This window comes from Rhipicephalus microplus, chromosome X, assembly GCF_043290135.1.
Source record: "Rhipicephalus microplus isolate Deutch F79 chromosome X, USDA_Rmic, whole genome shotgun sequence".
Taxonomy (NCBI): domain Eukaryota; kingdom Metazoa; phylum Arthropoda; class Arachnida; order Ixodida; family Ixodidae; genus Rhipicephalus; species Rhipicephalus microplus.
The window spans coordinates 24,632,535-24,654,180 of record NC_134710.1 but is presented as its reverse complement, the minus strand read 5'-3'; the positions used below and the strand labels follow the sequence as shown (position 1 = coordinate 24,654,180).

Genomic DNA, 21,646 nt, shown 5'->3' with positions numbered 1-21,646 from the left:
ATGAGCTTAAATGATTGAAAGAGCAAGCTTTTCTTCTGGGTATGTTACACTATAGCACATATCTTGTACAGAACAGTCTTTGTTCACTTTAAAGCCTATTCAGGTGAAGCAAAAATTCACATATTGCTAGGAGCTGGCACCCATTAAAAAGGCACTGAAATGGAACATGAAGGTTGCCTATTCTTATTTTCTGCTCACGGGTTTGACCACTTTGACAAGTTCAAGCAGGTAATTGGCTTTATTTCTGGCTATTCTAAAAATAGATGGGAAGGTGCATCTAGATATAATAGAGGCAGTGAATATTTTCGGTACAAAAAAGCAAAGATTATGAATTAGAAGAATTGACAAAGTGGTGCAACTTGAATCGAGCAGCCTTTAAAAGTGCACTAAAAACAGTAGTCCGATGTAACAAATAAGAAATTTGTTTGAATGAACCAGAAGTGTAAAAGATCAGATTGAATTGTCGCAAGTATGCTGTCATATATTCAAGAAAATCACATTTTCGATCTATCATTTTACTGAAATATTACCAGATATAGTATATAATGAGCATGTTATAAATATAGCTGATATAGCATGTAACATATTTCTTTTATAGTATTTATTATTTTTTTAACACATGAACATATAAAGAGTACGGTCACACATGCAAAACTGCTACCATGCTAGGGGCTCGATCTCGTGTGTTACAAGTAGGGCTCCGTGTTTTTGAATAAATCCACAAGAAATGATAAACACCCTCTCATATTCCGTTTGTCACAACCACTGCGCGCAAAACCACAGTCGCGGCAATGCGATAGCGATCTTCGAGCTCCGAGGGCACGGGGCTGCTGCAGCGGTAGATAGGGGGCAATAAAGAAGCCTATAAGAGTTTTGGTGTTCCTATCCAAAGAATCCAACAACGTAGCAAATCCTTGACTAGCGCTTTCACGGCAGCCAGCTGTGCCGATTGTTCGTTCACGAGTGAAGACATATGCGAGTTGTTTTGACGGAAATCGATATTTTTGCTAGTTAGTTTTGATGACTCAAAATTTCAGGAGCGTTTGGCCCCCCCCCCTTTGAGACTCACCATAGTGGGAAACCCTAGCCTCGTGTGTTTGGCTACTCCAAGCCATTATGAGACCGTAAAGCCGATGTTTGCGTTTGGGACCCCCCTCTTGTGTTTTGCAATGTTTTTTTTTTCTTTTGGTGCCAAAAATTGGGGGAAATGATTCACCGCGTCGATTTGACTTATGGTGGCCAAACATGCATAATGCATGTCGCTGAAGGCAAATCCATCACAGCTATAAATTTAAAAAGAAATCGGTAACTTTAAGAAAGTCGGTAATCGGTAAAAGCTTGTTCAGCATTTTACTCTTGTTCTCGCTTCCTTCTGATGTTAGTTTTATGACTATTGCCAATCATATTCACAATATACTTTTGCATTCATGATTGCTGTTTGGCAAGTCTGTTAAACCACACATGCTTTTTCTCTACAGGCAATGGCCACCCTGGTGGGCTAGGCTTCGCCCCGCGAGGAGGAGGCCGTCAAGGAATGCCTTATGGCTCCATGCGCATGCCTCTGCCCAGTCACAACAATGGGTTTGGCATCAATGCAGGAGTGCCTAGTGCCAAGGCTCCAAGGCCCAACCGGAGGTAGCCAATGTACTGTACCTCCCCAACCCTCTCTTTCTCTTTGAAACAACACTGGTCAACCATGGAGTGCCATCATGCGGTTGTCAGCATTTGGTCACCAGGCAGAAACATCAGGGTTGTTTGCATTGGCTACACTGTGTGCACCTGATTATGTTCCGTGCCTACTTATGGTAGCTGGCACCTAAATTCCATGGTTTGAGGAAAGCGCAATAGCACACTTAATTATGTAAAACAGCAGCCATTATGTATCTAAGTCTGTTCTGTAGTGTATAGTATAGATGCACTTAGCTCCACCCAATTCGAGTCATAATTAACACCGCCACGCTGGACGTGAGCCTACTTTTTTCATCTGCACATAAAGTGGTCAAAGTAGACAGCAAGGTTGTACAATTTATCAAGAGTAATTGCCTCAGTTTTGAAAGGCAGATAGTGCCACCAGTGCTGCAAGCATGTGGCACTTGTCCTGGTGCCACTTGGCGGGGCCTAGTTTTTTCATCTGCACATGAAGTCGTCAAGGTAGACAGCAAGGTTGTACGATTTATCAAGAGTAATTGCCTCAGTTTTTAAAGGCAGATAATGCCACCAGTGCAGCAGGTACGTGGCACTTGTCCTGGTGCCACTTGGCAGGGCCTTGACTATCCAAAAGCTCTTACAATTAGTTCAGGAGTAAAATGTTTTCGATATTGAGTAGTTGTACTCACTAACTTCAAAAAACATGCATTTAATGATGGCATTTCTGCTTTAATAGTTGGAAACAGAAAAAAAAAAGGAAGCTTGTGCCTCATGATGTAGCATCCCTATTTCACTGCAGAACATTCTGGAAGTATTTTTCTCTGCACTGGTTGCATAATGTAGTGTTAGCTTGATTAAATGTAGGATAATTGTTTCTGTATGTTGAAGCTGGTGTGGTGTGGGTAGGAGTGTGAGGAATTTTTTTTATTGCTGTTAATGTTTTTGTAGTGATTCTGTTCATACTAGAAAGAGATGTTGTCAGTGGATTTATAGAAATCAGTTGCAGTATGAGAGTGTCAAAATGCATGTATGAGTTCCTTTGTAAATTGCCGGCTATATTGTTCACTGGTTGTGGGGAGCAGTCAAAAACTGATGCTTGTCTGTGTATGTTCTTGGTTTTTTTTGTTTAAACATCCATGAGGATATTTTTGCCGAGGCTTAAGTGGGTTTGAATTCATGCAAAGTCAATGTTCTACTGTTTTGTAGCACAGGTATCCTACCCCACCCTTTCAAACCATCGCCGCTTTTCTGAATGCTTTGCATTACTGTACGTATTTCTTTGCTGCAATTTCTTTTGCCAATTACGGTCAGGCTCACGTCAAAAATGCTCATCAAAAGCCCTGCTGTTTTACGCTGATAACATGAAATGATGATGATGGTACCCATTGCACTTTTAGTGCACTGCTTAGTTGAACTACAGAATCTTCAATCACTTATTAGCAAAAAGTACTTTTTTTGTTTATGTAGCAGCTTTACGTTTTACCTCTGAGCTAAAAACATCTATTCGTGCATGAAAAATATTCCACGAAATTACTTCAATGTTAAAGTACACACCCTCTGCATTAGTACTTTCTATGGGTCAGGGAATTGTGAATCTCGGAACTGGATCGAATGCAAATGAGAGCATTATTTGAGTCATTGCTGCAAAAATCATTGTGTGTAAATTGTTTGGTATGATACGATTTGTATGCTAATTGGACTGGGAGCATTGTACCGGGTGTTCAAAGTTAAGCTTTACGATTTTTTTTTTAAAGTTAGGCGCTCGAAGGAATCTGAGAAACACTTCCATGAATAAGTTGAGCGGCCAGGTGGACAGAAAATTGGATGATAATTATTGCTGTCAGTAGCCCAATCAACTAAAATTTAATTATTAATTTTTTACTGGCTGTGGTAAGTTGGCATATTTATATTGAAAAAATGTAGGCAGTGGTGTTTCTACACAGTTTCAGGTGGAAGATTTTTTTCTAGCACGCCTGTGCTCCGAGGTGTCCGGCTTTAAAGTTTAATTGTATTTCGCATGACTACGCTTGCAAGAAAGTGAAGGTCAGTGCAAACCTCTGCCCTAAAGTGACGCATCTGTTGTGTGCCCTGTTTAGTATGTGAAGAGGGTGGAAGGGTAGGCATACATAACACTTTGCCTTGCCCTCTCGGCCGTCAAAATAAAAAAATTGGCCCCATATCTGCATGTGAATCTGCAAATGTCGTCGAAAGATGATAGTCTTGCGTGTAAAGAGAGGAAACAAAGCATTTATTCGATGTTCTGCAAAGGAAAATCGATGAATGGTGTTCTGGAGGCGCTGCGTTAGAATGCCTCGAACGTGCAGCGGAGGCGAACGAGCGCATCAAATCACGTCACACGTGAGACATGAGTGCCATCTGGCAGTTTTTTTGGAAAACAAAGCGCGCGGCTCGGAGATGGGTGTGCGCACCCGTCTCAAAGGTGATAAGGTGTAGAATGCAAGGTGACAGGTAGGTGCCACCACTGTGTCGTCTTAGGAAAGCGTTGGAAACACTCGCCTTTTCGTGCAAGTGTTGCATGGTCAGCGCAGCGTGATAAACGCTACGGTCCTTATAATTACTTATGTATGCCTTTTCTAGTAAAAGACGCACATGCAGAATATATACGTGTTGTTATGGTGCCACAGATATGCGCAATTGCTTTTTAATTGACAATCGCACAAGTATGAACGCTGAATCTTGAGCAACATTGGTAGGCGCTGCTGATGAGGTCGTTTAAAGTACCCGGTACCGTTAAGGGTGGACAAACAAACAAATGTACTGACAGACAGACCAAAATTTTTGTGTCAAAGGTTCCCAAGAAAGACTATCGTCTTTAAAATCGAAGAACCCTTCCAACCAGTGTCATAACACGCGACTGCAGAGCCTCTAATGATAGTGGCAGATACCATGCCGAGATAATGGTGCAAGCGGAGAATCTGGATGCCAGTGCACGTACGCAATAACGACTAGAGAAGCATGCGTGGTCGTTGTCCGGGCTTCGTGAATAGTGTGACTCCTGATGTCCGAGTACTGTTACTTTTATTGAAGTCAAGAGCAACAACTCCACCAATATTAACTGAAACAGTTTTATCCTTGCTAACGCATATTTTCTGCTGCTACATAAGCTTATTTCGTTCATGCACAAATCTCATCTAAACTCTCCGCCTCTCAAGACGTCAATGCCCAAAAAGTGTTCAAAATGCCTGCCTTTGGCAGCAACGCAAAGCACGAACCGCTCTTGCGTCGACTTGATGACTCGGCACACTACTTCTACAGGAATACTCGCACAGGCAGATGTTATTCTGTCCTTCATGTCAATAACATCTCTGGGCTCTGTTACGTAAACTCGATCTTTAATGTAGCCTCAAAGGAAAAAGTCGAGCGGAGAAAGGTCAGGTAATGTTGGTGGCCAAAACATTGCTCCTGTGCGGCCAGTCCTGTGTTGTGGAAAACATCTGTCCAACCAGTTCATTGCACTGGTAGAAAAATGTGGTGGTGCTCCATTGTGCTGAAACCATACTTATCGCAGGTCATTCAGGGAGACTGCAGACAAGGCATGAATGACAGCACTTAATATTTAGGAGTGTGCGAATATTCAAAAGTTTCGAATACTGGTCGAATATTGCATTTGTAATATTTGTATTCGAATTAATTTGAATCTTAATATTCATGACTATTTATTTTTAATGTTACTGCGAAGAACTTGCGATTCTACGCATTTGCCATAAAAGCCTCAGTAGATGATGCAGTGATTACTAAGACTTCGGTGCGACTGCGGTGATGTCTGCATGGAAATTCGCAGGAGCAATGACGGCTACCGACGAGTGCGGCGGCAGGTTATCGCGACAAACCTGCCAACAATAAACATCTCAATCAATCTAAATCATGTACGCGTGGCTTAGTGGTTTAGCGCTGTTACGGTTCTGTAAGCGTACCGACCACAATATCCGCTGCCGCACTCTTGTGCGCGAAACCACAAGTGCGCGTCGCTTGTGGAAGCGAAGGCAACTCGCCACCGTCGCATTGGCTCGACAAAATAGTCTTCACACCTTAATATCAAAACAATATCTCTATGCAAGGATGTTATGGTAATGCTGAGGAAGCGAATATTTGATAGTGGCACTCGGGACGTGCGAGGTATTCTAGCTCTCGATCTCACTAAGGCATTTGACACAGTGTGCCATCGATACATACTGCAGGCCACGGCAGGAATAGGCTTTGGAGTCAAATTGCAGGCCTTCGTTAGGTCATTCCTTGTGAACAGAACTGCCTGTATTCAGGTGGAGCAGATTCGGTCGAGCGAGTACAGGTTGGGGCCTCGGGGTACCCCCCAGGAATCAGTCATTTCACCACTGCTCTTCAATGTAGTGATGAAGGGTCTTTCAGACAGACTGGGTGGCCTCCGGGGCATAGGTCACGCACTATACGCAGATGACATTAAGATTTGGTGCCCAGGGGGTTCCCTAGCAGAAATGGAGCAAGCTTTACAGGCGGCCTTGGACGTGACAGAAACCTATCTCGCAGACACGAGTTTCATGCTGTCTTCCAGTAAATCAGAGCTGTTACTTTACAGGCCGGCTAGACAAGGGGTTAGGGCTCTAACACCCCTCAACCAGCTACCTGTGGCATTATACACGAGTGGGCAAAAATTCCTATAGTTGACTCAGTCTAGATACTAGGCCTGCTCATAGATGCGAGGGGCTGTAATGCCAGAACAATTAGCCACGTTGCAGCCAAAACGAAGAACATGCTGAGGTTAATCGCTAGGGTGTCCAACTGAAATAAGGGTTTAGGTGAGGAGAACCTTCCGAGAATGTACCATGCATTTCTCATGAGTCATGTTAACTATGTGGCGTCTGCTCTAGTATGGACCAAAACAGAAAAGAGGAAGTTAAATACGCTCATGCATAAGAGCATAAAGAAGGCACTTGGCTTGCCGACCTGTATGAGCACTGAGAAGCCAGATGAACTTGGTATGCTTAATAACATCGACAAGATCATAGAGGCGCAGGTCACTGCCCAGGTGGTTAGGCTATCGTCGACCTCGGCAGGCAGGAGAATCCTTGACGAGCTCGTAATATCTTCTAGGCTTACAGAGGAACGGCGAACAACACTGAGTCGGGAAACAAGAGCGGCCTACATGGTGGGGTCCTTCCCCAAAAACGTACATCCACAACATGACGAGGGTAGGCGCAAAACCCGTGCACAAACCATCCTGAATAGAATTAGGGATGACATTGACTCCGCCGTCTTTGTCGACGCAGTGCAGTACGGCAACATAGAATGTTCGCGTTGTCGGTTAGAGACAGGAGGGAGGTGCTTTACTCCTCTGCTTCAGTAAAGGCGGCCACCCTGGGTATAGCACAGCGAATCGCGGTTGTGCTGGCCTTGTCCGACCCAGAGCGTTCCTACATTTACACAGACTCAAGAGATGCAATTACAGCTTACCAATCGGGCAACGTCACTCGAGAGCCGGTCTTTATTCTAGAAAAGAGGGCTTGTCCATCCAGGTTATTATGTTATTACTTGGCTTGCCGCTCCCATGGGGAAGAACGTTCTCGAAGACTTCCCAAACCTCAACGAGCTGGCCCATGATCATGAACGAGAACTTACGCGCCTCGGTGGTCTGGAAGCTAAGGAGGAGCAGGAAAGGCCTCAGCAGAACGATGCACTACTCACATTTAATGAAAAAAAATTGGCCCCGTCTCTGCCTGTTAATCTGCAAATGTCGTTGAAAGACGATAGTCTTGCATGTGGAGAGAGTGAACAAAACATTCATTTGATGTTCTGCACAAGAAAATTGGTGAAAGGTATTATGGAGCCGCTGCGTTAGAGTACCTCGAGCATGCAGCGGAGGCAAACCAGCGCATAAAATCACGTCACTGATAGATGGATGGATATGGCTGTATCCTTTAGATCGGGCGGTGGCTAGCGCCACCAAGCCGTAATACTTAATGAACCAAAAACTAGATTTATTTTTTTTCCTTTATACAGTAAGGTTGAGTATTCGTACTTTGCAGTGAAGGGTTTAATTTTCACTCATGCTTTGGCTTTAGCCACCAATCGGATAACCTCCTTCTAGTTAATTCTACCCGCTTAAAGTCTATTCTGCCCTCCCTGTCCCTAAACCCCAGTGCTTTGAAAAACTCTGCTTCATCATCCTGAACTATAGGGTGAAGTCGTTTACAGAACATAATCAAGTGTACGGCAGTTTTTTTTCTCTCCACACGCACTGCATACCGTGTCTACCCCTTCGTATTTGGCCCGATATGTCTTGGTTTCCAGTACTCCCGTCCTGGCCTCAAACAGTAGAGAACTACCCCTAGTATTATCATAGATTCTTTCCTTGTTAATTTCCTGCTTAAAAGTTCGATAGATCTCTAGTGCGGACTTCTTAATCATGCCGATTCTCCACATATCGGTCTCGGCTTCCTTCACCTTATTCTTAACCGATAATTCTTTTTGGTTTGGCCACCTGCTGTTTTCTAAGTATTTACCAGTCAATTTTCTGGTTCCCTTCTTCCATTTTGTATTGACATTCTTCATGTACATGTAGCTGAATACCTTCCTAGCCCAACGCTCCTCCCCCATTTCTCTCAATCGCTTCTCAAATTTTATCTTGCTGCTAGCTTCCCTGCCCTCAAATGATGTCCATACCGTATAACCTTGTACTCCCTGATTTGGTGTATGCTTGTGAGCTCCTAAGGCAAGCCTACCTATTCCATGTTGCTTAATTTCTAATCTTGCTTGAACTTCTGATCTCATGCACAAGACCGCATTGCCGAACGTCAGACCAGGAACCATGATCCTTTTCGATATTCCTCTCAAAAAATCGTACTTATTGTAATTTCACAGTGCCCTGTTTTTCATTACCGCTGCATTCCTGTTACCTTTAGTCGTCAATGTATTTCGTGTTCCCTTAGGTACTCGGCCCCATTGCTTGTCCATACGCCCAGATATTTGTACTTATCTGTTATCTCTAGTGTGACCTCCTGCATTCTAAGCTCACTACCTTCATTGTCATTAAAAATCATGACTGCTGATTTTTCCTTACTGAATCTAAAATCTAACCTATCTCCCTCATTACCGCAGATGTCCACCAATCTCTGCAAATCTTCCTTGTTGTCGGCCATTAGCACTATATCATCTGTGTACATCAATGCTGGTAGTGCCTGTTCAATGGGTTTTCCTTGTTTGACGAAAGAGAGGTTGAAGCCCAGTCCACTTCTCTCTGATTTGGCCTCTAATCCTTGTAGGTACATCATGAATAATAAGGGTGACAGGGGACAACCCTGCCTAAGCCCCCGTTTTACCTCTGCAGGCTTGGATACCTGTTCTTCCCACTATATAACGATTTTGTTACCTTTATAGATATCCTTTAATAGATTAGTGACTACATCTTCCACGCCTAGTGTGTCCAGTATTCCTCACAATTCCTCTTGAACCACGCTATCGTACGCTCCCTTGATATCCAAAAATGCTAGCCACAGGGGCCTGTGCTCCTTTTCTGCTATTTTGATGCACTGCGTCAGTCAGAACAGATTGTCTTCCAACCTCCTGTGTTTCCGAAACCCATTCTGCAGTTCTCCCAGCACCCCTTCATCCTCTATTCATGCCTGCAGTGTTTGCTTAATAATCTGCATCACCAGCCTGTAGACCACTGATGTAGACCACTGTAGACCACTGATAGGACGGTAGTTGACGGATGTCAGCTTTGTCCCCCTTTATAGATTATGTTCATCCTGCTAAGTTTCCATCCATTGGGAACTTCCCCATAGATTATTATTTTGCTCACTGCCTCTCTCAAAGCCTGCTTAGACTTCGAACCTAATGTCTTTATCAGCATAATTGGAATGCCATCTGGGCCTGTTGATGTACTAATAGGAACCCTTTTCTCAGCCCTTTACCACTCTGGTAAAAATGGAGTCATTGCACCACTTGATTCACCCTTGTCTATTGTGGTGCATAAAGCACTTCTTTGTTAAAATTTTTCTGTCACCCTTGTTCTTATATATTCAATAGTTTCTTCCCCTTCCAGCCTAGCATTTTGAGCTGTAGTTATAAACCTCTGCTCTAGGCTCGTCTCATTTCTTAGGGAGTTTAGATGGTTCCAAAATTTCGCAGCTGCCTTTCTATCTTTTTTATGTACTTCTGCCAGCCACTGAGCTCCCTTTCTTCCAATCTTTTCATTGATCAGAAGGGATGCATCCCTTCTACAGCTTAGAAAGATTCCCATTTTCTTTCAATATCATCTGTCGGTTCACCCCGCTGCTTAGCATGTCTGTGTTTCCTAGAGGCTTCCTGACGTTTTTCTATGCCTCTCTCAAGTTCCTCATCTCACCAACTTTTGGGTTTGTGTCTTCTTTTCTGGGGTGACTTGTCACGTGCCTTAGCAAGCTCTAGCTCACAGTCTAATTAGATTCGTGTATGTCCACACTGTTTTATTATCTTCAGTGATTACTTTCTCAATTTGTTTAGTGGCTATTTCATTTTGCCTTTCTGAATAAAAATTTTCCTGTAGTTGCTCATCTTGTCTCCTTCCCACTTTCACTGCTCTTCCAAAACTTACCTTGATATGTGATCACTACCGAGACTTCTGGAGCCACCTTCATCCATGTGCATTCCTCTGAGCTTATCATACATCCTATGTGACATCAATGCGTAATCTATCGTCGACTGCAGCCTTCCTACCTCCCATGTTATTTGCCCTTCACACTTCTCGGTACTGTTGCAAATGATCAAATCAAGCCTTTCACGTATATCCATGATTATTTTGCTTGTCGGGTCAGTATACCCATCTATATCTTCTATGTGCGCATTCATATCTCCTAGTATAATTATCTCACACTCTCCTTCTAACTCCTGAATGTCATTTGATATACACTCTACCATTGCCTGGTTTTCCTCTCTGGCCTTTGCTACCGTCCACAAGTACACGAAACCAAGGAGTGTCATTTGCCCTGCCACTTTCCCATTTAGCCATAAATGTTCCTTGCACTCCCGTTGACCCTTTGCCAGTCTGTACTTTTATGAATGAATGCCCCAATACCGCCCCCCTTTCTGCTGCCTTCTGTTCTATTACAATATTCCCACGCGTAGTCCGCATTGTTAGGAGGTTGTTCCATGTCCCTGAGATGTCTTTCTACAAAACCGTATACCATTGGCCTCTCCTCCCTTAGCTGTTCTTCTATCTTTTCCCACTTCAGCCTGTTCCTACCACCCTGCATGTTAATATACCCTATGTCTGTATTGGCTCGGCGCTCGTGGCTATGTTTATTTCTGCCCCGGACTCTACCTATCTTAGATACTGGTGCCACTTTGGAATCGTATCTGTCCATACCACCTGTCAAAGACTCTCCCTGGTTGTTTTCCTCGTTACTAGCTATCCTGCACCCCGAAGGGCCCGCTTGCCCCCGCAAAAAGCTACTGCACGTCCTGCAAGTCGCCAACCCACCTCATGACCTAGCCGCCCATCGAAGTGAATTCTGTCTCGTTGGAAACCACCCCACCTATGCACCTCTCTGTTTATTTCCACCACCTCAAAGCCTTTCTCTCGACTCATCCGCCATATCTCTTGGTTTGCGTTGATAACCGCTCTGCGCAGGTTGCTATCACGCACTGGTACCTCCGGTATCGTGCATATCACTACCTGTACCTGAGGAGAAGTGGTGCGCATGTCGACGCCTTTCGCCAGTGTGGTTGCTAGTCCTGCTGTATCTTCATTTAAGACATCGTTTAAACCACCTGAAATTATCACGAGGTTTCGTCTATCAGCTGTAGTTTTGAGTTTTGCGCTCGCTTGCCTCATGACTGCTTCTAGTTTGCGCCCTGGGAACGCCCCTACTGCAACCCTCTTGTCACCTCTTACCCTCTCTTTGATGGCTTCTGTGCATCAATTTAGATTCGAGTCCCCGGCGATTATCACATGCTGTGACTTTTCAACTGGAGCGTCCCGCACCTGGGGGTTACTTGCACCTGTGACGCCGGCTGCTTTGTCTCCTCCCAGCCCCACCACTACTTCGCTGAAGCTGGGCCTTGCGACAATTGAACCAGCTGAACCTGTTTTTTCCAAACTTGCTTGCTCTTTCTTCTCCGCCGTTCTGGTTGCTGGTTCCCTACTGTTCTCTCCGTAGGCCGCTCCTCTGTTCACCGTGGCTAGTGCTTCCTCGGCGGACTTCAGCCTTTCTCCCATAGCCCTCGTTTTCTCTTGCTCTGCGCCAACGCAGTCTCGAGCTCGGTGATTCTCATCAGCAGGTCACTCTGGGCAACCATCATTTTCTCCATTTTTTCCTCGACCTTACATTGCCTACATTTCGCGTCAGCCTCTTCTCCTTCCGCTTCTACACTTGTGTCTACTTTCAAACCCACCCGCATGCTGAACACTTTAGTCTTTTTAACCATGTCTTTCTGACACCAATTGTCCCTATGACTTGTCTCACTTGATAATTACAAAACTCGAGCCCTGCCCAACGAAAAAGTGAGTCTAAACTCTACTACAAAAATTTGCGTGTTCAATGTATGTGCACCTCTCCCTTGAAGTGGCAAAAGAAAAACAAACAAAAACAACACAAAAACAAAAAATCAAACACACACGCACAAACTAATAAATGTCACTAGTGAGACATGAGCGCCATCTGGCAGTTTTCTTGGAAAACGTAGCGCGACTCTGAGACGGGTGTGCGCGCCCGTCTCAGAGGTGATGAAATGTAGAATGCAAGGCGACGGGTAGGTTTCACCACCGTCTCATCTTAGCAAAGCGTTGGAAACACTCGCCTTTTCGTGCAAGTGTTGCATAGTCAGCGTAGCGTGGTAAGCGCTACGGTCCTTAAAATTACTTATGTATGCCTTTTCTAGTAAAACATTCACCTGCAGAATATATACTTGTTATGGTGCCCCAGACATGTGCAATAATTGCTTTTAATTAGCAATTGCACTAGTATGAACGCTAAATCTTGAGCAACATTGGTGGGCACTGTGGATGGGGTCGGCCGTTTCAAGTACCCGATGCTGGTAAGAGTGGACAAACAGACAAATGCACAGACAGACAGATCAAAAGTTTTGCATCGAAGGTCCTTAAGAAAGACTATCGTCTTTAATAACCACACATTATCAACTTGGCAGAATAATATATCTTCTTCCTCACGCGAAGCTCAGCAGGGCACAGTCAGCTACCTTGAAAATGTTGCAGATGGGGTCTTTCTCGTCGCAGGGATTCCTAAGTAAAATATACGCAGACGTTGACCCTAGCTGCCCTGACTGCTATGAAACCTTCTGCTCTATGCCTCACATGCTCTGGCGATGGCCCGCGCTGCCTAACAACCTTCTCTCAAGCGAAGCCAAATGGGAGGAGGCGATCAGAAGTACAGAACTCGGCAGGCAAATCCAGGCAATCCAGAGGAGTGGCCAGCATTTACAACGGCCCCTCGTTAGAGGGTCCTGCACTAACTCCTCTGGTTCTATTAAAGTTCGCTGTCGGTCTGTCTGTCTACGCAAGAGCAAATGTATGCGTAAACGTTACAGGATGTGGCGCTGATGGAGTGAGCTTAGTAGGCGATGCACTGCACGCAACTAGCTAGGGGCGTGCTCGGCTGGACGTACGATGGTAACGCATTTCATGTATAGCCACGTTACTTTTTGCTAATGGATTGCCATACAAATGTATGTGCACATGTCGAAGCCTGACGATACTTCGTCTGTATACTACGTCTTTCCGTTCAAGTTAACCTTGAAAAAGGGAGGTCTGATGATCCTGTTGCCGAGTATGCTGCACCACACATTCACACTCCAGTGAACTTGATGCCTGTGCTGCTTCAGCCAATGTGGGTTTTTTTGTGACCGATAATGGGTGTTGTGAAGATGAACACTTCCATTTTGGCAAAACTGAGCTTCATCAATCCAAATTATTCTGTGCGAAAAGTCATTTTCTTGATCAGTTTTGATGAGGCCTGACTAAGAAATCTTAGCGCCACAGAACGGAAACAAAAGAAAGAAACGTAGACAACACGATTTGTTTCCGTTCTGTGGCGCTAAGATTTCTTAGTCATGCATCGTTACCAACCTGCCCAACTCGCCGCACTCATCAGTTTGATGAGGCCCCAATAGCAGAAGTCAACTTGCCTTCCAAAGCCTGCCTCATATAGGTCCTGATGAAGGTAAACGTGGTATGGATGGAACTTGTGCTTTTTTAGAACATTTGTGACTGTTTCGATGCTGCGATTGCCCTGATAGACAATCTGTCACATGCCGAGTTCTGGCATTGAGGATATGCACGTGACAACGTTGATTTCAAAATCTTCATCGACGGTTGCTTTCGTGGTCCGCCTTAGAAGGGGGACAGAGCCTGTTGTGCAAAAGTGTCAAAATAGGTTTATGAATGTGGGCCTTCTTGGAAAGGGGACTGTGTGGGTGGCGATACGCTTAAAGCTCCATTGTTAACGAAGCATTGCCATTAACTTCAGCCATTGCACACTGCAAGTACCACATCTTTTTCTTTGGTGGAATACCTCATGCCAGAAGCAGCCATATTAGCTCGAAGGGACTCCACGTGGATTTCCTTGGTAGACCTTCAATGCAGAGGCGCTATGCCACCGGAGGCACCCTAGTACAGGACCGTCAAGCTAATGTGTTCACAAGATGTTCCCGTGTGACTAAAGTCACGAAAAAACGTCGCGAAAAATTGTCTCCTGTTATCGCGTTCATCAGGAAAATGCGTAAGGCTCGTGGTGCACCGCGCTGTCACATTTTGATTTCGCCGGCCGAGAGGGCAAGAGTAATTATCATGTATGCTTACGCTTTCACCTTCTTCACACACTAAACACCACACGCAACAGATGCGTCACTTTAAAGGGGAGCTTTACGTAGACCCTCACCCTCTTGCATGCATAATGATGCGAAAAGAATTCGAACTTTAGAGCCGGATATCTCGGAGCATAGGCGTGCTAAAAAAAATTTTCCAACTGAAACTGTGTACAAAAACGACTGTTTACATTGTATTTTCCAATATAAACATGCCAACTTACCGCAGCCAGTAACGAGTTCATTGGTCTACAGACAGCAATAATTAGCATTCAATTTTCTGTCCTCCTGGCCGCTCATTATTTGCACAAGGAGTTCTCACGTGCCTTTGAGCGCCTAATTAAAAAAAATCAAATCATAAAGCTTAACTTTTAACACCCGGTATATTAGTCAAATATTGTTATAATGAACCTCAGATTAACAATTTTTGCAGATGAACAATTTTTTGGAATATTTTCTTCTAAACATCTATTGATTTTATGTAAATTTTCAGAATACTGAATGTTTCAGAACAATAACAAATTTTATAACCCTTACATCTCGATAATGCTTAAAAATAAAGATTAGCGATTTTAAAAAGTTCTCACTGCTGTGGAAACGATGCCCAGTTCCGTACGTGCCGCTGTCATCATCATCATCAGAATGCCCGTGTTTTTTTCTATGCGCCTGCTTTGTTAAAATGTGCGAAAGCCCTATCATCATCGCCTGCAGTTTTTCTTGTCACACTTAGCCATGTGGCTTTTGTTTCGTCGAGCAGCTCAACCTGCGCGCTTGTTAAATGAATGCTTCATGTAACAACCGCATCATGGGACGGCTTGTATACCCTTCTACATGCTTCACTAGCAACAGGAAGAGATGGTGGTAAATCCTCATCTCTCTCTGTAGCGGCCCTGTTATCTTACACCATGGTTTTGTAGAGTTACAGGAGGCTGGATCTAAAAGAGTTAGCTACCAGCCTTACTCTGTATAACATTAGTCTCGTGCTATCACATTGATCGACTTGCTCTTACTGTGAAAGTAATTTTTTTAGGCGTATATGATTGCGAAGAGCTTTCCGCATTTCTGCACAACTCTAGCGCCTGTTTTACCACCTATATGAATGCATGTAAAATGTTTGGCAGGTTTTATTATTGTGAATGTAAAATAAAAAGACCCTTGTTGATGCTATTGTAAGTTTTGTGTAGTTACTGGCAACACTTTGAGGGCTTTCATCAGAAAAAGCAACATACAAAATTATGAAACGAAAAAGGGGGGGGGGGAAGAGTATGACAGTATGCTTAGGAAATTGCTATAACGAAGTGTCATCCTCTTGTCCAGTGTTTTTTTTTTTAATAATGATGAAGTCATTCCGACTACCCCAACCTATAGTCTTTTTGCAAGCATATAAGTTCTGCTATTTATTTCTAAGGCCATGACATATCGATAGTATTTTTGGACATTCCTCTGCTGGCCCCGCCGCGGTGGTCTAGTGGCTAAGGTACTCGGCTGCTGACCCGCAGGTCGCGGGTTCAAATCCCGGCTGCGGCGGCTGCATTTCCGATGGAGGCGGAAATGTGGTAGGCCCGTGTGCTCAGATTTGGGTGCACGTTAAAGAACCCCAGGGGGTCGAAATTTCTGGAGCCCTCCACTACGCAACCCTCATAATCATTTGGTGGTTTTGGGACGTTTAACCTTGCAAATCAATCAATCATCGACAGTCCTCTGCTGTCCTCATGCTTCTTTTTCTTCTGGTAGTCTGCTGCTGAGTACATTGTAACTGATTGCAGATCGGCAAGTGGAATAACCCAGGGAGTATTTCCACTATCTGCATTACTTAGCAAGATATTTAGTTGTGGAGAATCTTATTCTTGAAAAGTCAGTATTGTGTTTTCTAATCTACCATACATGCATTGAGCTCTAGACAGGTTTCATAAGACAGCGTACTTTGACGGGAAGGTATTCCAATGTTCCGTATTCTGTGTTGCCATTAGAACACTTGCCAACTTCCAATTTGCTCAGGATACTCCCGAATTCTGAGCCATCTACCCAATGGTGTGGATTCCTTCATAAATTTGCTGAAAAATTGCTTTAACGTTGCCTCAAAAACAAGATAACAAAGGATATTGGTTTGGAAATTTTGTGGCCTTGAAGAATGCCATAGTTTTCTTGGTGGTGCCGCAGGATACTTTCTCTCAAACTATTTAAAAAGGAGGAGAGCACTTCTGGTTCTGCCTTTTGAGAATGTACCAGCACTGCCATGTTTGTGTGTGGCGTTTGTTATGTATGGTTGGGTGTATTATCTTTATTGGTAGTGAGAAACTTGTAATAACACACAGACAAGCGATTTTTTTACATGTTGTAGTGCACCACACACCTATCTTTCGGCTGCTCTTGCAGGCACTACAGCATGTAAGCAGTGTCTTCATGCAAATGAAGTGGCAAACACAAGAAAGTGTATTCTAGCTTTCACAATTTCAGTCACGCTGTAGAACACTTGAAATTATCATCACAGCACAACGTCATTGTGAAAAGCATACAAAGAATGGGGAGGAGCTTCTAGCTGTCACAAGAAGTAGCTAATGTTTGCACCTTGTACCTGTGGTGGCTTCACGGTCGCATAAGAGCAGCCAGACACCCCTTCCCACCTTTTCGGTGAAAACTTATCGCATTGCGTGTGATGAAAAAGAAGTGGTGTAAGGGTGCGCGACCACGCCGTACTGGTTGCACAATCGCTGAAATGAAGAGTTGTTGTTAGTCATTCAGGGACGCGCTACTAGCTTCTCCGTGCCGATTTCCAGTTGGGCTCACGTCCCGCACAGAGCAAAGTGCTAGAGCTAATTGAGAAGTATATTCCGGTATGTAGTTTCCGTGCTAACAAAAACAAACCATGGTTCAACAAATCACTGAAGTGACTAGAAAATGAAAAAAAAAAAAGACATTGCCGAGCTGCTAAACAGAGCAACAACCCACTGCTGTGGGATAAGTACTACTCAGCGGAAACCGAATACCTCACGGCAATACAAAACGCTAAGTACAAGTTTTTTCACAATGACCTTTCTTGTACACTAACACAAAATCCTAAGCAACTTTGGCGGGTGATTAACCCAGAACAAAAACACAAGATAACACTAGCTAATGAAAACAATGATGTTATAAGTAACGCAGAATGTGCGGACGTATTTAACACCGCCTTCGCTAATGTATTTACTAATGACCATGCCATGCCTCCGATTGTACTAAGATCTCGGTGTATTACCAGCGAACTACCAATGCCTGACATTGTACTTTCCATTGATGGCATAATATCTTGCATAGAATGTCTCAAGTTAACATCATCAGCTGGTTTCGACGAAATTAATTCGAAGTTTTTACTTAATACCAAGAACATTTCGGCTGCTTTCTTGTGTCTTTTGTTTTCTCAATCTCTTTCAACAGGTCACTTGCCCGATGACTGGAAAGTGGGAAAGGTCGTTCCCATCCATAAATCTGGCAGTAAGCAGTCACCATTAAATTATCGTCCAATCTCGTTAACAAGTATACCATGCAAAATCATCGAACATGTCATTTATTCACAAATCATGACCTTTCTAGACTTAAATGATTTTTTTAATCCTTCACAGCACGGTTTTCGCAAAGGTCTATGCTGTGAAACTCGGCTAGCTAACTTCCTTCATGATTTACACTTAAACTTAGACTGTAACCAGCAAACTGATGCCATCTTTTTAGATTTAGCTAAAGCGTTCGATAAAGTGTCACATCAGCTCCTTCTTTTTAAACTTTCTATCTTAAACATTAACCCTAACGTTCTTAATTGGATTGCAGCATTTCTGAGGAATCGCTCCCAATCAGTTTTTGTTAATGAGTGTGTTTCTAACCCTCTTCTAGTTACGTCCGGTGTTCCCCAAGGTTCGGTGTTAGGTCCTCTACTGTTCCTAATATACATTAACGACTTACCTTTGCACGTTTCATGTCACATTCGCATGTTCGCCGATGATTGCGTCATTTATCGTACTATTACTAATCCATCTGAGCAGCAAGCACTTCAACATGATCTTAACTCTATTCAAGCATGGTGTGACCATTGGCTCATGACACTTAACCCAACTAAATGCAAATCATTATTTTTCTCATCACGTCGTCAAAACCCTTTAACTTTTTCTTACATACTCGGTAATGTTAACTTGGACAGAGTCGAATCTTATAAGTATCTAGGTGTAACATTGTCATATGATCTAATGTGGGTTGCGCATGTCACTAACATAATAGCGGGTGCTAACAAATCACTTGCATTTCTGAAACGTCATTTACGCCACGCTCCCAAACACCTGAAACTTCTAGCCTACAAATCTATTATCAGGCCAAAGCTTGAGTATGCGGCTGCCATTTGGAGCCCGCCTCAGGCTTACTTAACAAATTCACTTGAGGCACTGCAGAACCGCGAGGTACGATTTATTCATTCATCATATTCATATCATGTCAGTGTGTCATCATTGAAAGAAGAATCATCTCTATTAACTCTTGCACTTCGTCGTCGCATTGCCACCCTGGCTCTGTTCCATAAGTTCGATTACAGCTCACGTGACCGACCGGACTTTATCACCACTCCAGCCCGCATATCTCATCGCACCGGTCATGCCCTACAAGTCACCCGTCCACGCAGCCACACCAAGACATTTTCTGCCTCCTTCTTTCCACGGGCATCATCTGAATGGAACGACCTTTCCCACAGCACTGCCGCCATTACCTGCCCGAGTTTATTTTTACAAAATGTAACACATTGTCTGTCTCGCAATTAACATACATGGTTAGCATTTTTTTTTGTATAATTTCTCTACATCCACCCCTTATGTAACACCCCCTAGTGGGGTCTTTAAGGTAATAAAATGAAATGAAACATTGGTGACCCGGATGACCAGCAAAGGCTATAGACACGCCTCAATGACACACTGACACTTTTCCAGTGTCGATGTCAGACTGCCTCCCTTTTGGACCGAGGATCCTACACTGTGGTTAATTCAAGGAGTCACATTTTCCTGCATGTTGCATCACTGCAGATGCCACCATGAACTGCTACCGAAATTTGAGATCAGTTGATTTCCCCACCAGCAGACATTTATGGGGCATTGAGGGCAAAACTCATTCACAGGATCATGCTGCCCCGAAAGCCTAAGGCTGCACAAGCTTCTCCATGAAGCAAACCTTGGTGACAGAAAACCAAGCCAGCTGCTGCATCATATGCACAGGGTGTCTACCAACCTGGAAAACCTGGAAAAGTCAGGGAATTTGAACACGCCTGGAAAAGTCGGGGAAAAGTCAGGGAATTTCTGAAAAATCCGGCCAGGTCATGGAAACTGACTGTAGTCTTTCAGATCGTCACGAAAATATTCATTAGCATTAATCAAAGCTTTAAAAATCGCTCCTTAAACCACACAGAACAGCTAAGCAGAAGCATAGTTACAAAAAAAAAAGCAGTGCATACACGGAGGAAGGAAAAGGTAAGGAGAGGCCCTGACGTCACTCGTTGTGAAGCCGCGATGAAGCCGGAAGTCGGCCATATTGAGTAGGCAAATTCTCCTCTCTTGTTTACATATGAATGCGAAGCAGAAGGCGCGACTCCCTCTCCGGCTCGGAAAGCACGTGGGCTGCGCAGCGCGTGTGTCGTGACGATCCGAAACTAATGGAACCGAGCTCATCACTCAGAGCCAGCGGGACAGCTTCAACGAAATCGCTTCGTCCGAGTAATAACAGGGAGTAACAGCTCGCCGACAACGAAGCAACTACGAGAGAACGCGCGCTAGATGCACTGACAACGGCGAGTGCTTTCACGTAATTAATTCAGCAACTGTACAGACAACACAATCGGTCGTGCGCCTTCTACGGTTGCATTCCGCCACGCGGCCGACGCAGCGTCCTGCCACCGTGTCCGTGTTCCGCGTGAAAATCACCGGCGTCAGCATTCTGCGACCGTGGTGACTGAGCACGGTGCTAGTGACAGTTGAACGTGGTTGCTGTTACGTTGAGATTACATGCAGTGCTGGTGGAGAGTGTACCAAGCGGAACAGAAAAGGTGTTTTAATACGCACATGCAAGTTGTTACTGTACACACACAACACGAAAATACGTATGTGCACATGGTCCTCACGGCTTCTTGCTGGGCTCAACAGCGTCGTCCGTTGTCACAAGCAGGAGCACTGCTCAACCGTCACTGACCTGCAAGGCGTTCGTCGTCATTCAGCTTCGTCATGGTGCCCAACGCAATTTCGCTGAACACTAACTGCTTCATCCGCGTCATCCGCCGCACGACACATGGATATGCACTTGTTCTACGCACTGTTGAAACCCCGTGATGGACAAAAGGATTTGTAAACGTTGCTAAGAGTAATGTAACAGCCAGGAGAACACTGCGTAACCAATAACGCGGCGCAGAGCACAGATATTATCCGCCACAGCTCAGCACAAGACCTGGGGAGGCACACATTCCGCCGCCAGCCGCGACCGTTCACTGCTAGACCAGCTCCACTGCGCAACACGTAACCATAGCAACGCCGCCATTGTGTCGTCTGAATATGGTCGCCATGATGTCATTTACGCCACACTTTTTACGCCCTGCGCCGGCTGGGCATGCCCTCTCCTTACCTTTTTCCTTCCTCCGTGATGCCTGGGCTGCAGCCATATTGCCATTCTTCTTGTGATGCCGTGAGCATGCAGTGAGTTGCTATGCCTCTTGCGAAGAAGTGTTCGTTTAACCCTGATTGGGTGAACGCGGAAATATCCGAGCACGCCTCATGGATTAGAGCAGTGCCGAACGATCAAAGTAAGGCTCACTGTGCAGCATGCCAGAACACTTTCTCGCTTAGCAATATGGGCATCGCTGCTGTCTCCAGTCACGCTGTGAGCAAGAAACACCTAACTGCTGTGAGCATTGTGCAAAGTGCTTCCCAGACAAACATCCGCGCGTTTTTCGGTGCTGGACCCAACTTGCCGTGTTCCATGACCGCTACGACTACGAGTGAATGTGTATCGACTGTGCCAAGCACGAGTGCTGAAAGCGTGCCTGCTAAACCGGTGGCCGTCGCGCCTGACGGGAAGGCATCCTTAAATGGGTTTCTGGTCAAAAAAATGTGTCACGAAAGCAGAAGTTGTTTGGTGTCTGAACACTATAGCGACCCATGGATCGTTTCGTTCAGCAGCAGCGTCAGCAGCGCTTTTTCCCATCATGTTCCCC

The 21,646-nt window shown here is 44.6% G+C and overlaps 2 protein-coding genes across 5 annotated transcripts in view; one reads left to right on the top strand and one right to left on the bottom strand.

Annotated features, from left to right (window-relative positions):
* LOC119175727 (SOSS complex subunit B1) overlaps positions 1–15,615 on the top strand; it is a 51,260-nt gene extending 35,645 nt beyond the window's left edge. Inside the window, exon 7 of one of the 2 annotated variants that reach the window (XM_037426680.2) lies at positions 1,479–15,615. In XM_037426680.2, coding sequence (XP_037282577.1) covers positions 1,479–1,639 — 161 coding nt within the window. In that variant the 3' untranslated portion in view covers positions 1,640–15,615. The remainder of the gene's footprint in view (positions 1–1,478) is intronic. The other variant, XM_075881980.1, reaches the window with a different exon arrangement.
* LOC142777500 (uncharacterized) overlaps positions 1–21,646 on the bottom strand; it is a 116,469-nt gene that overhangs the window by 19,466 nt on the left and 75,357 nt on the right. The gene's annotated exons all lie outside the window — the stretch shown is intronic.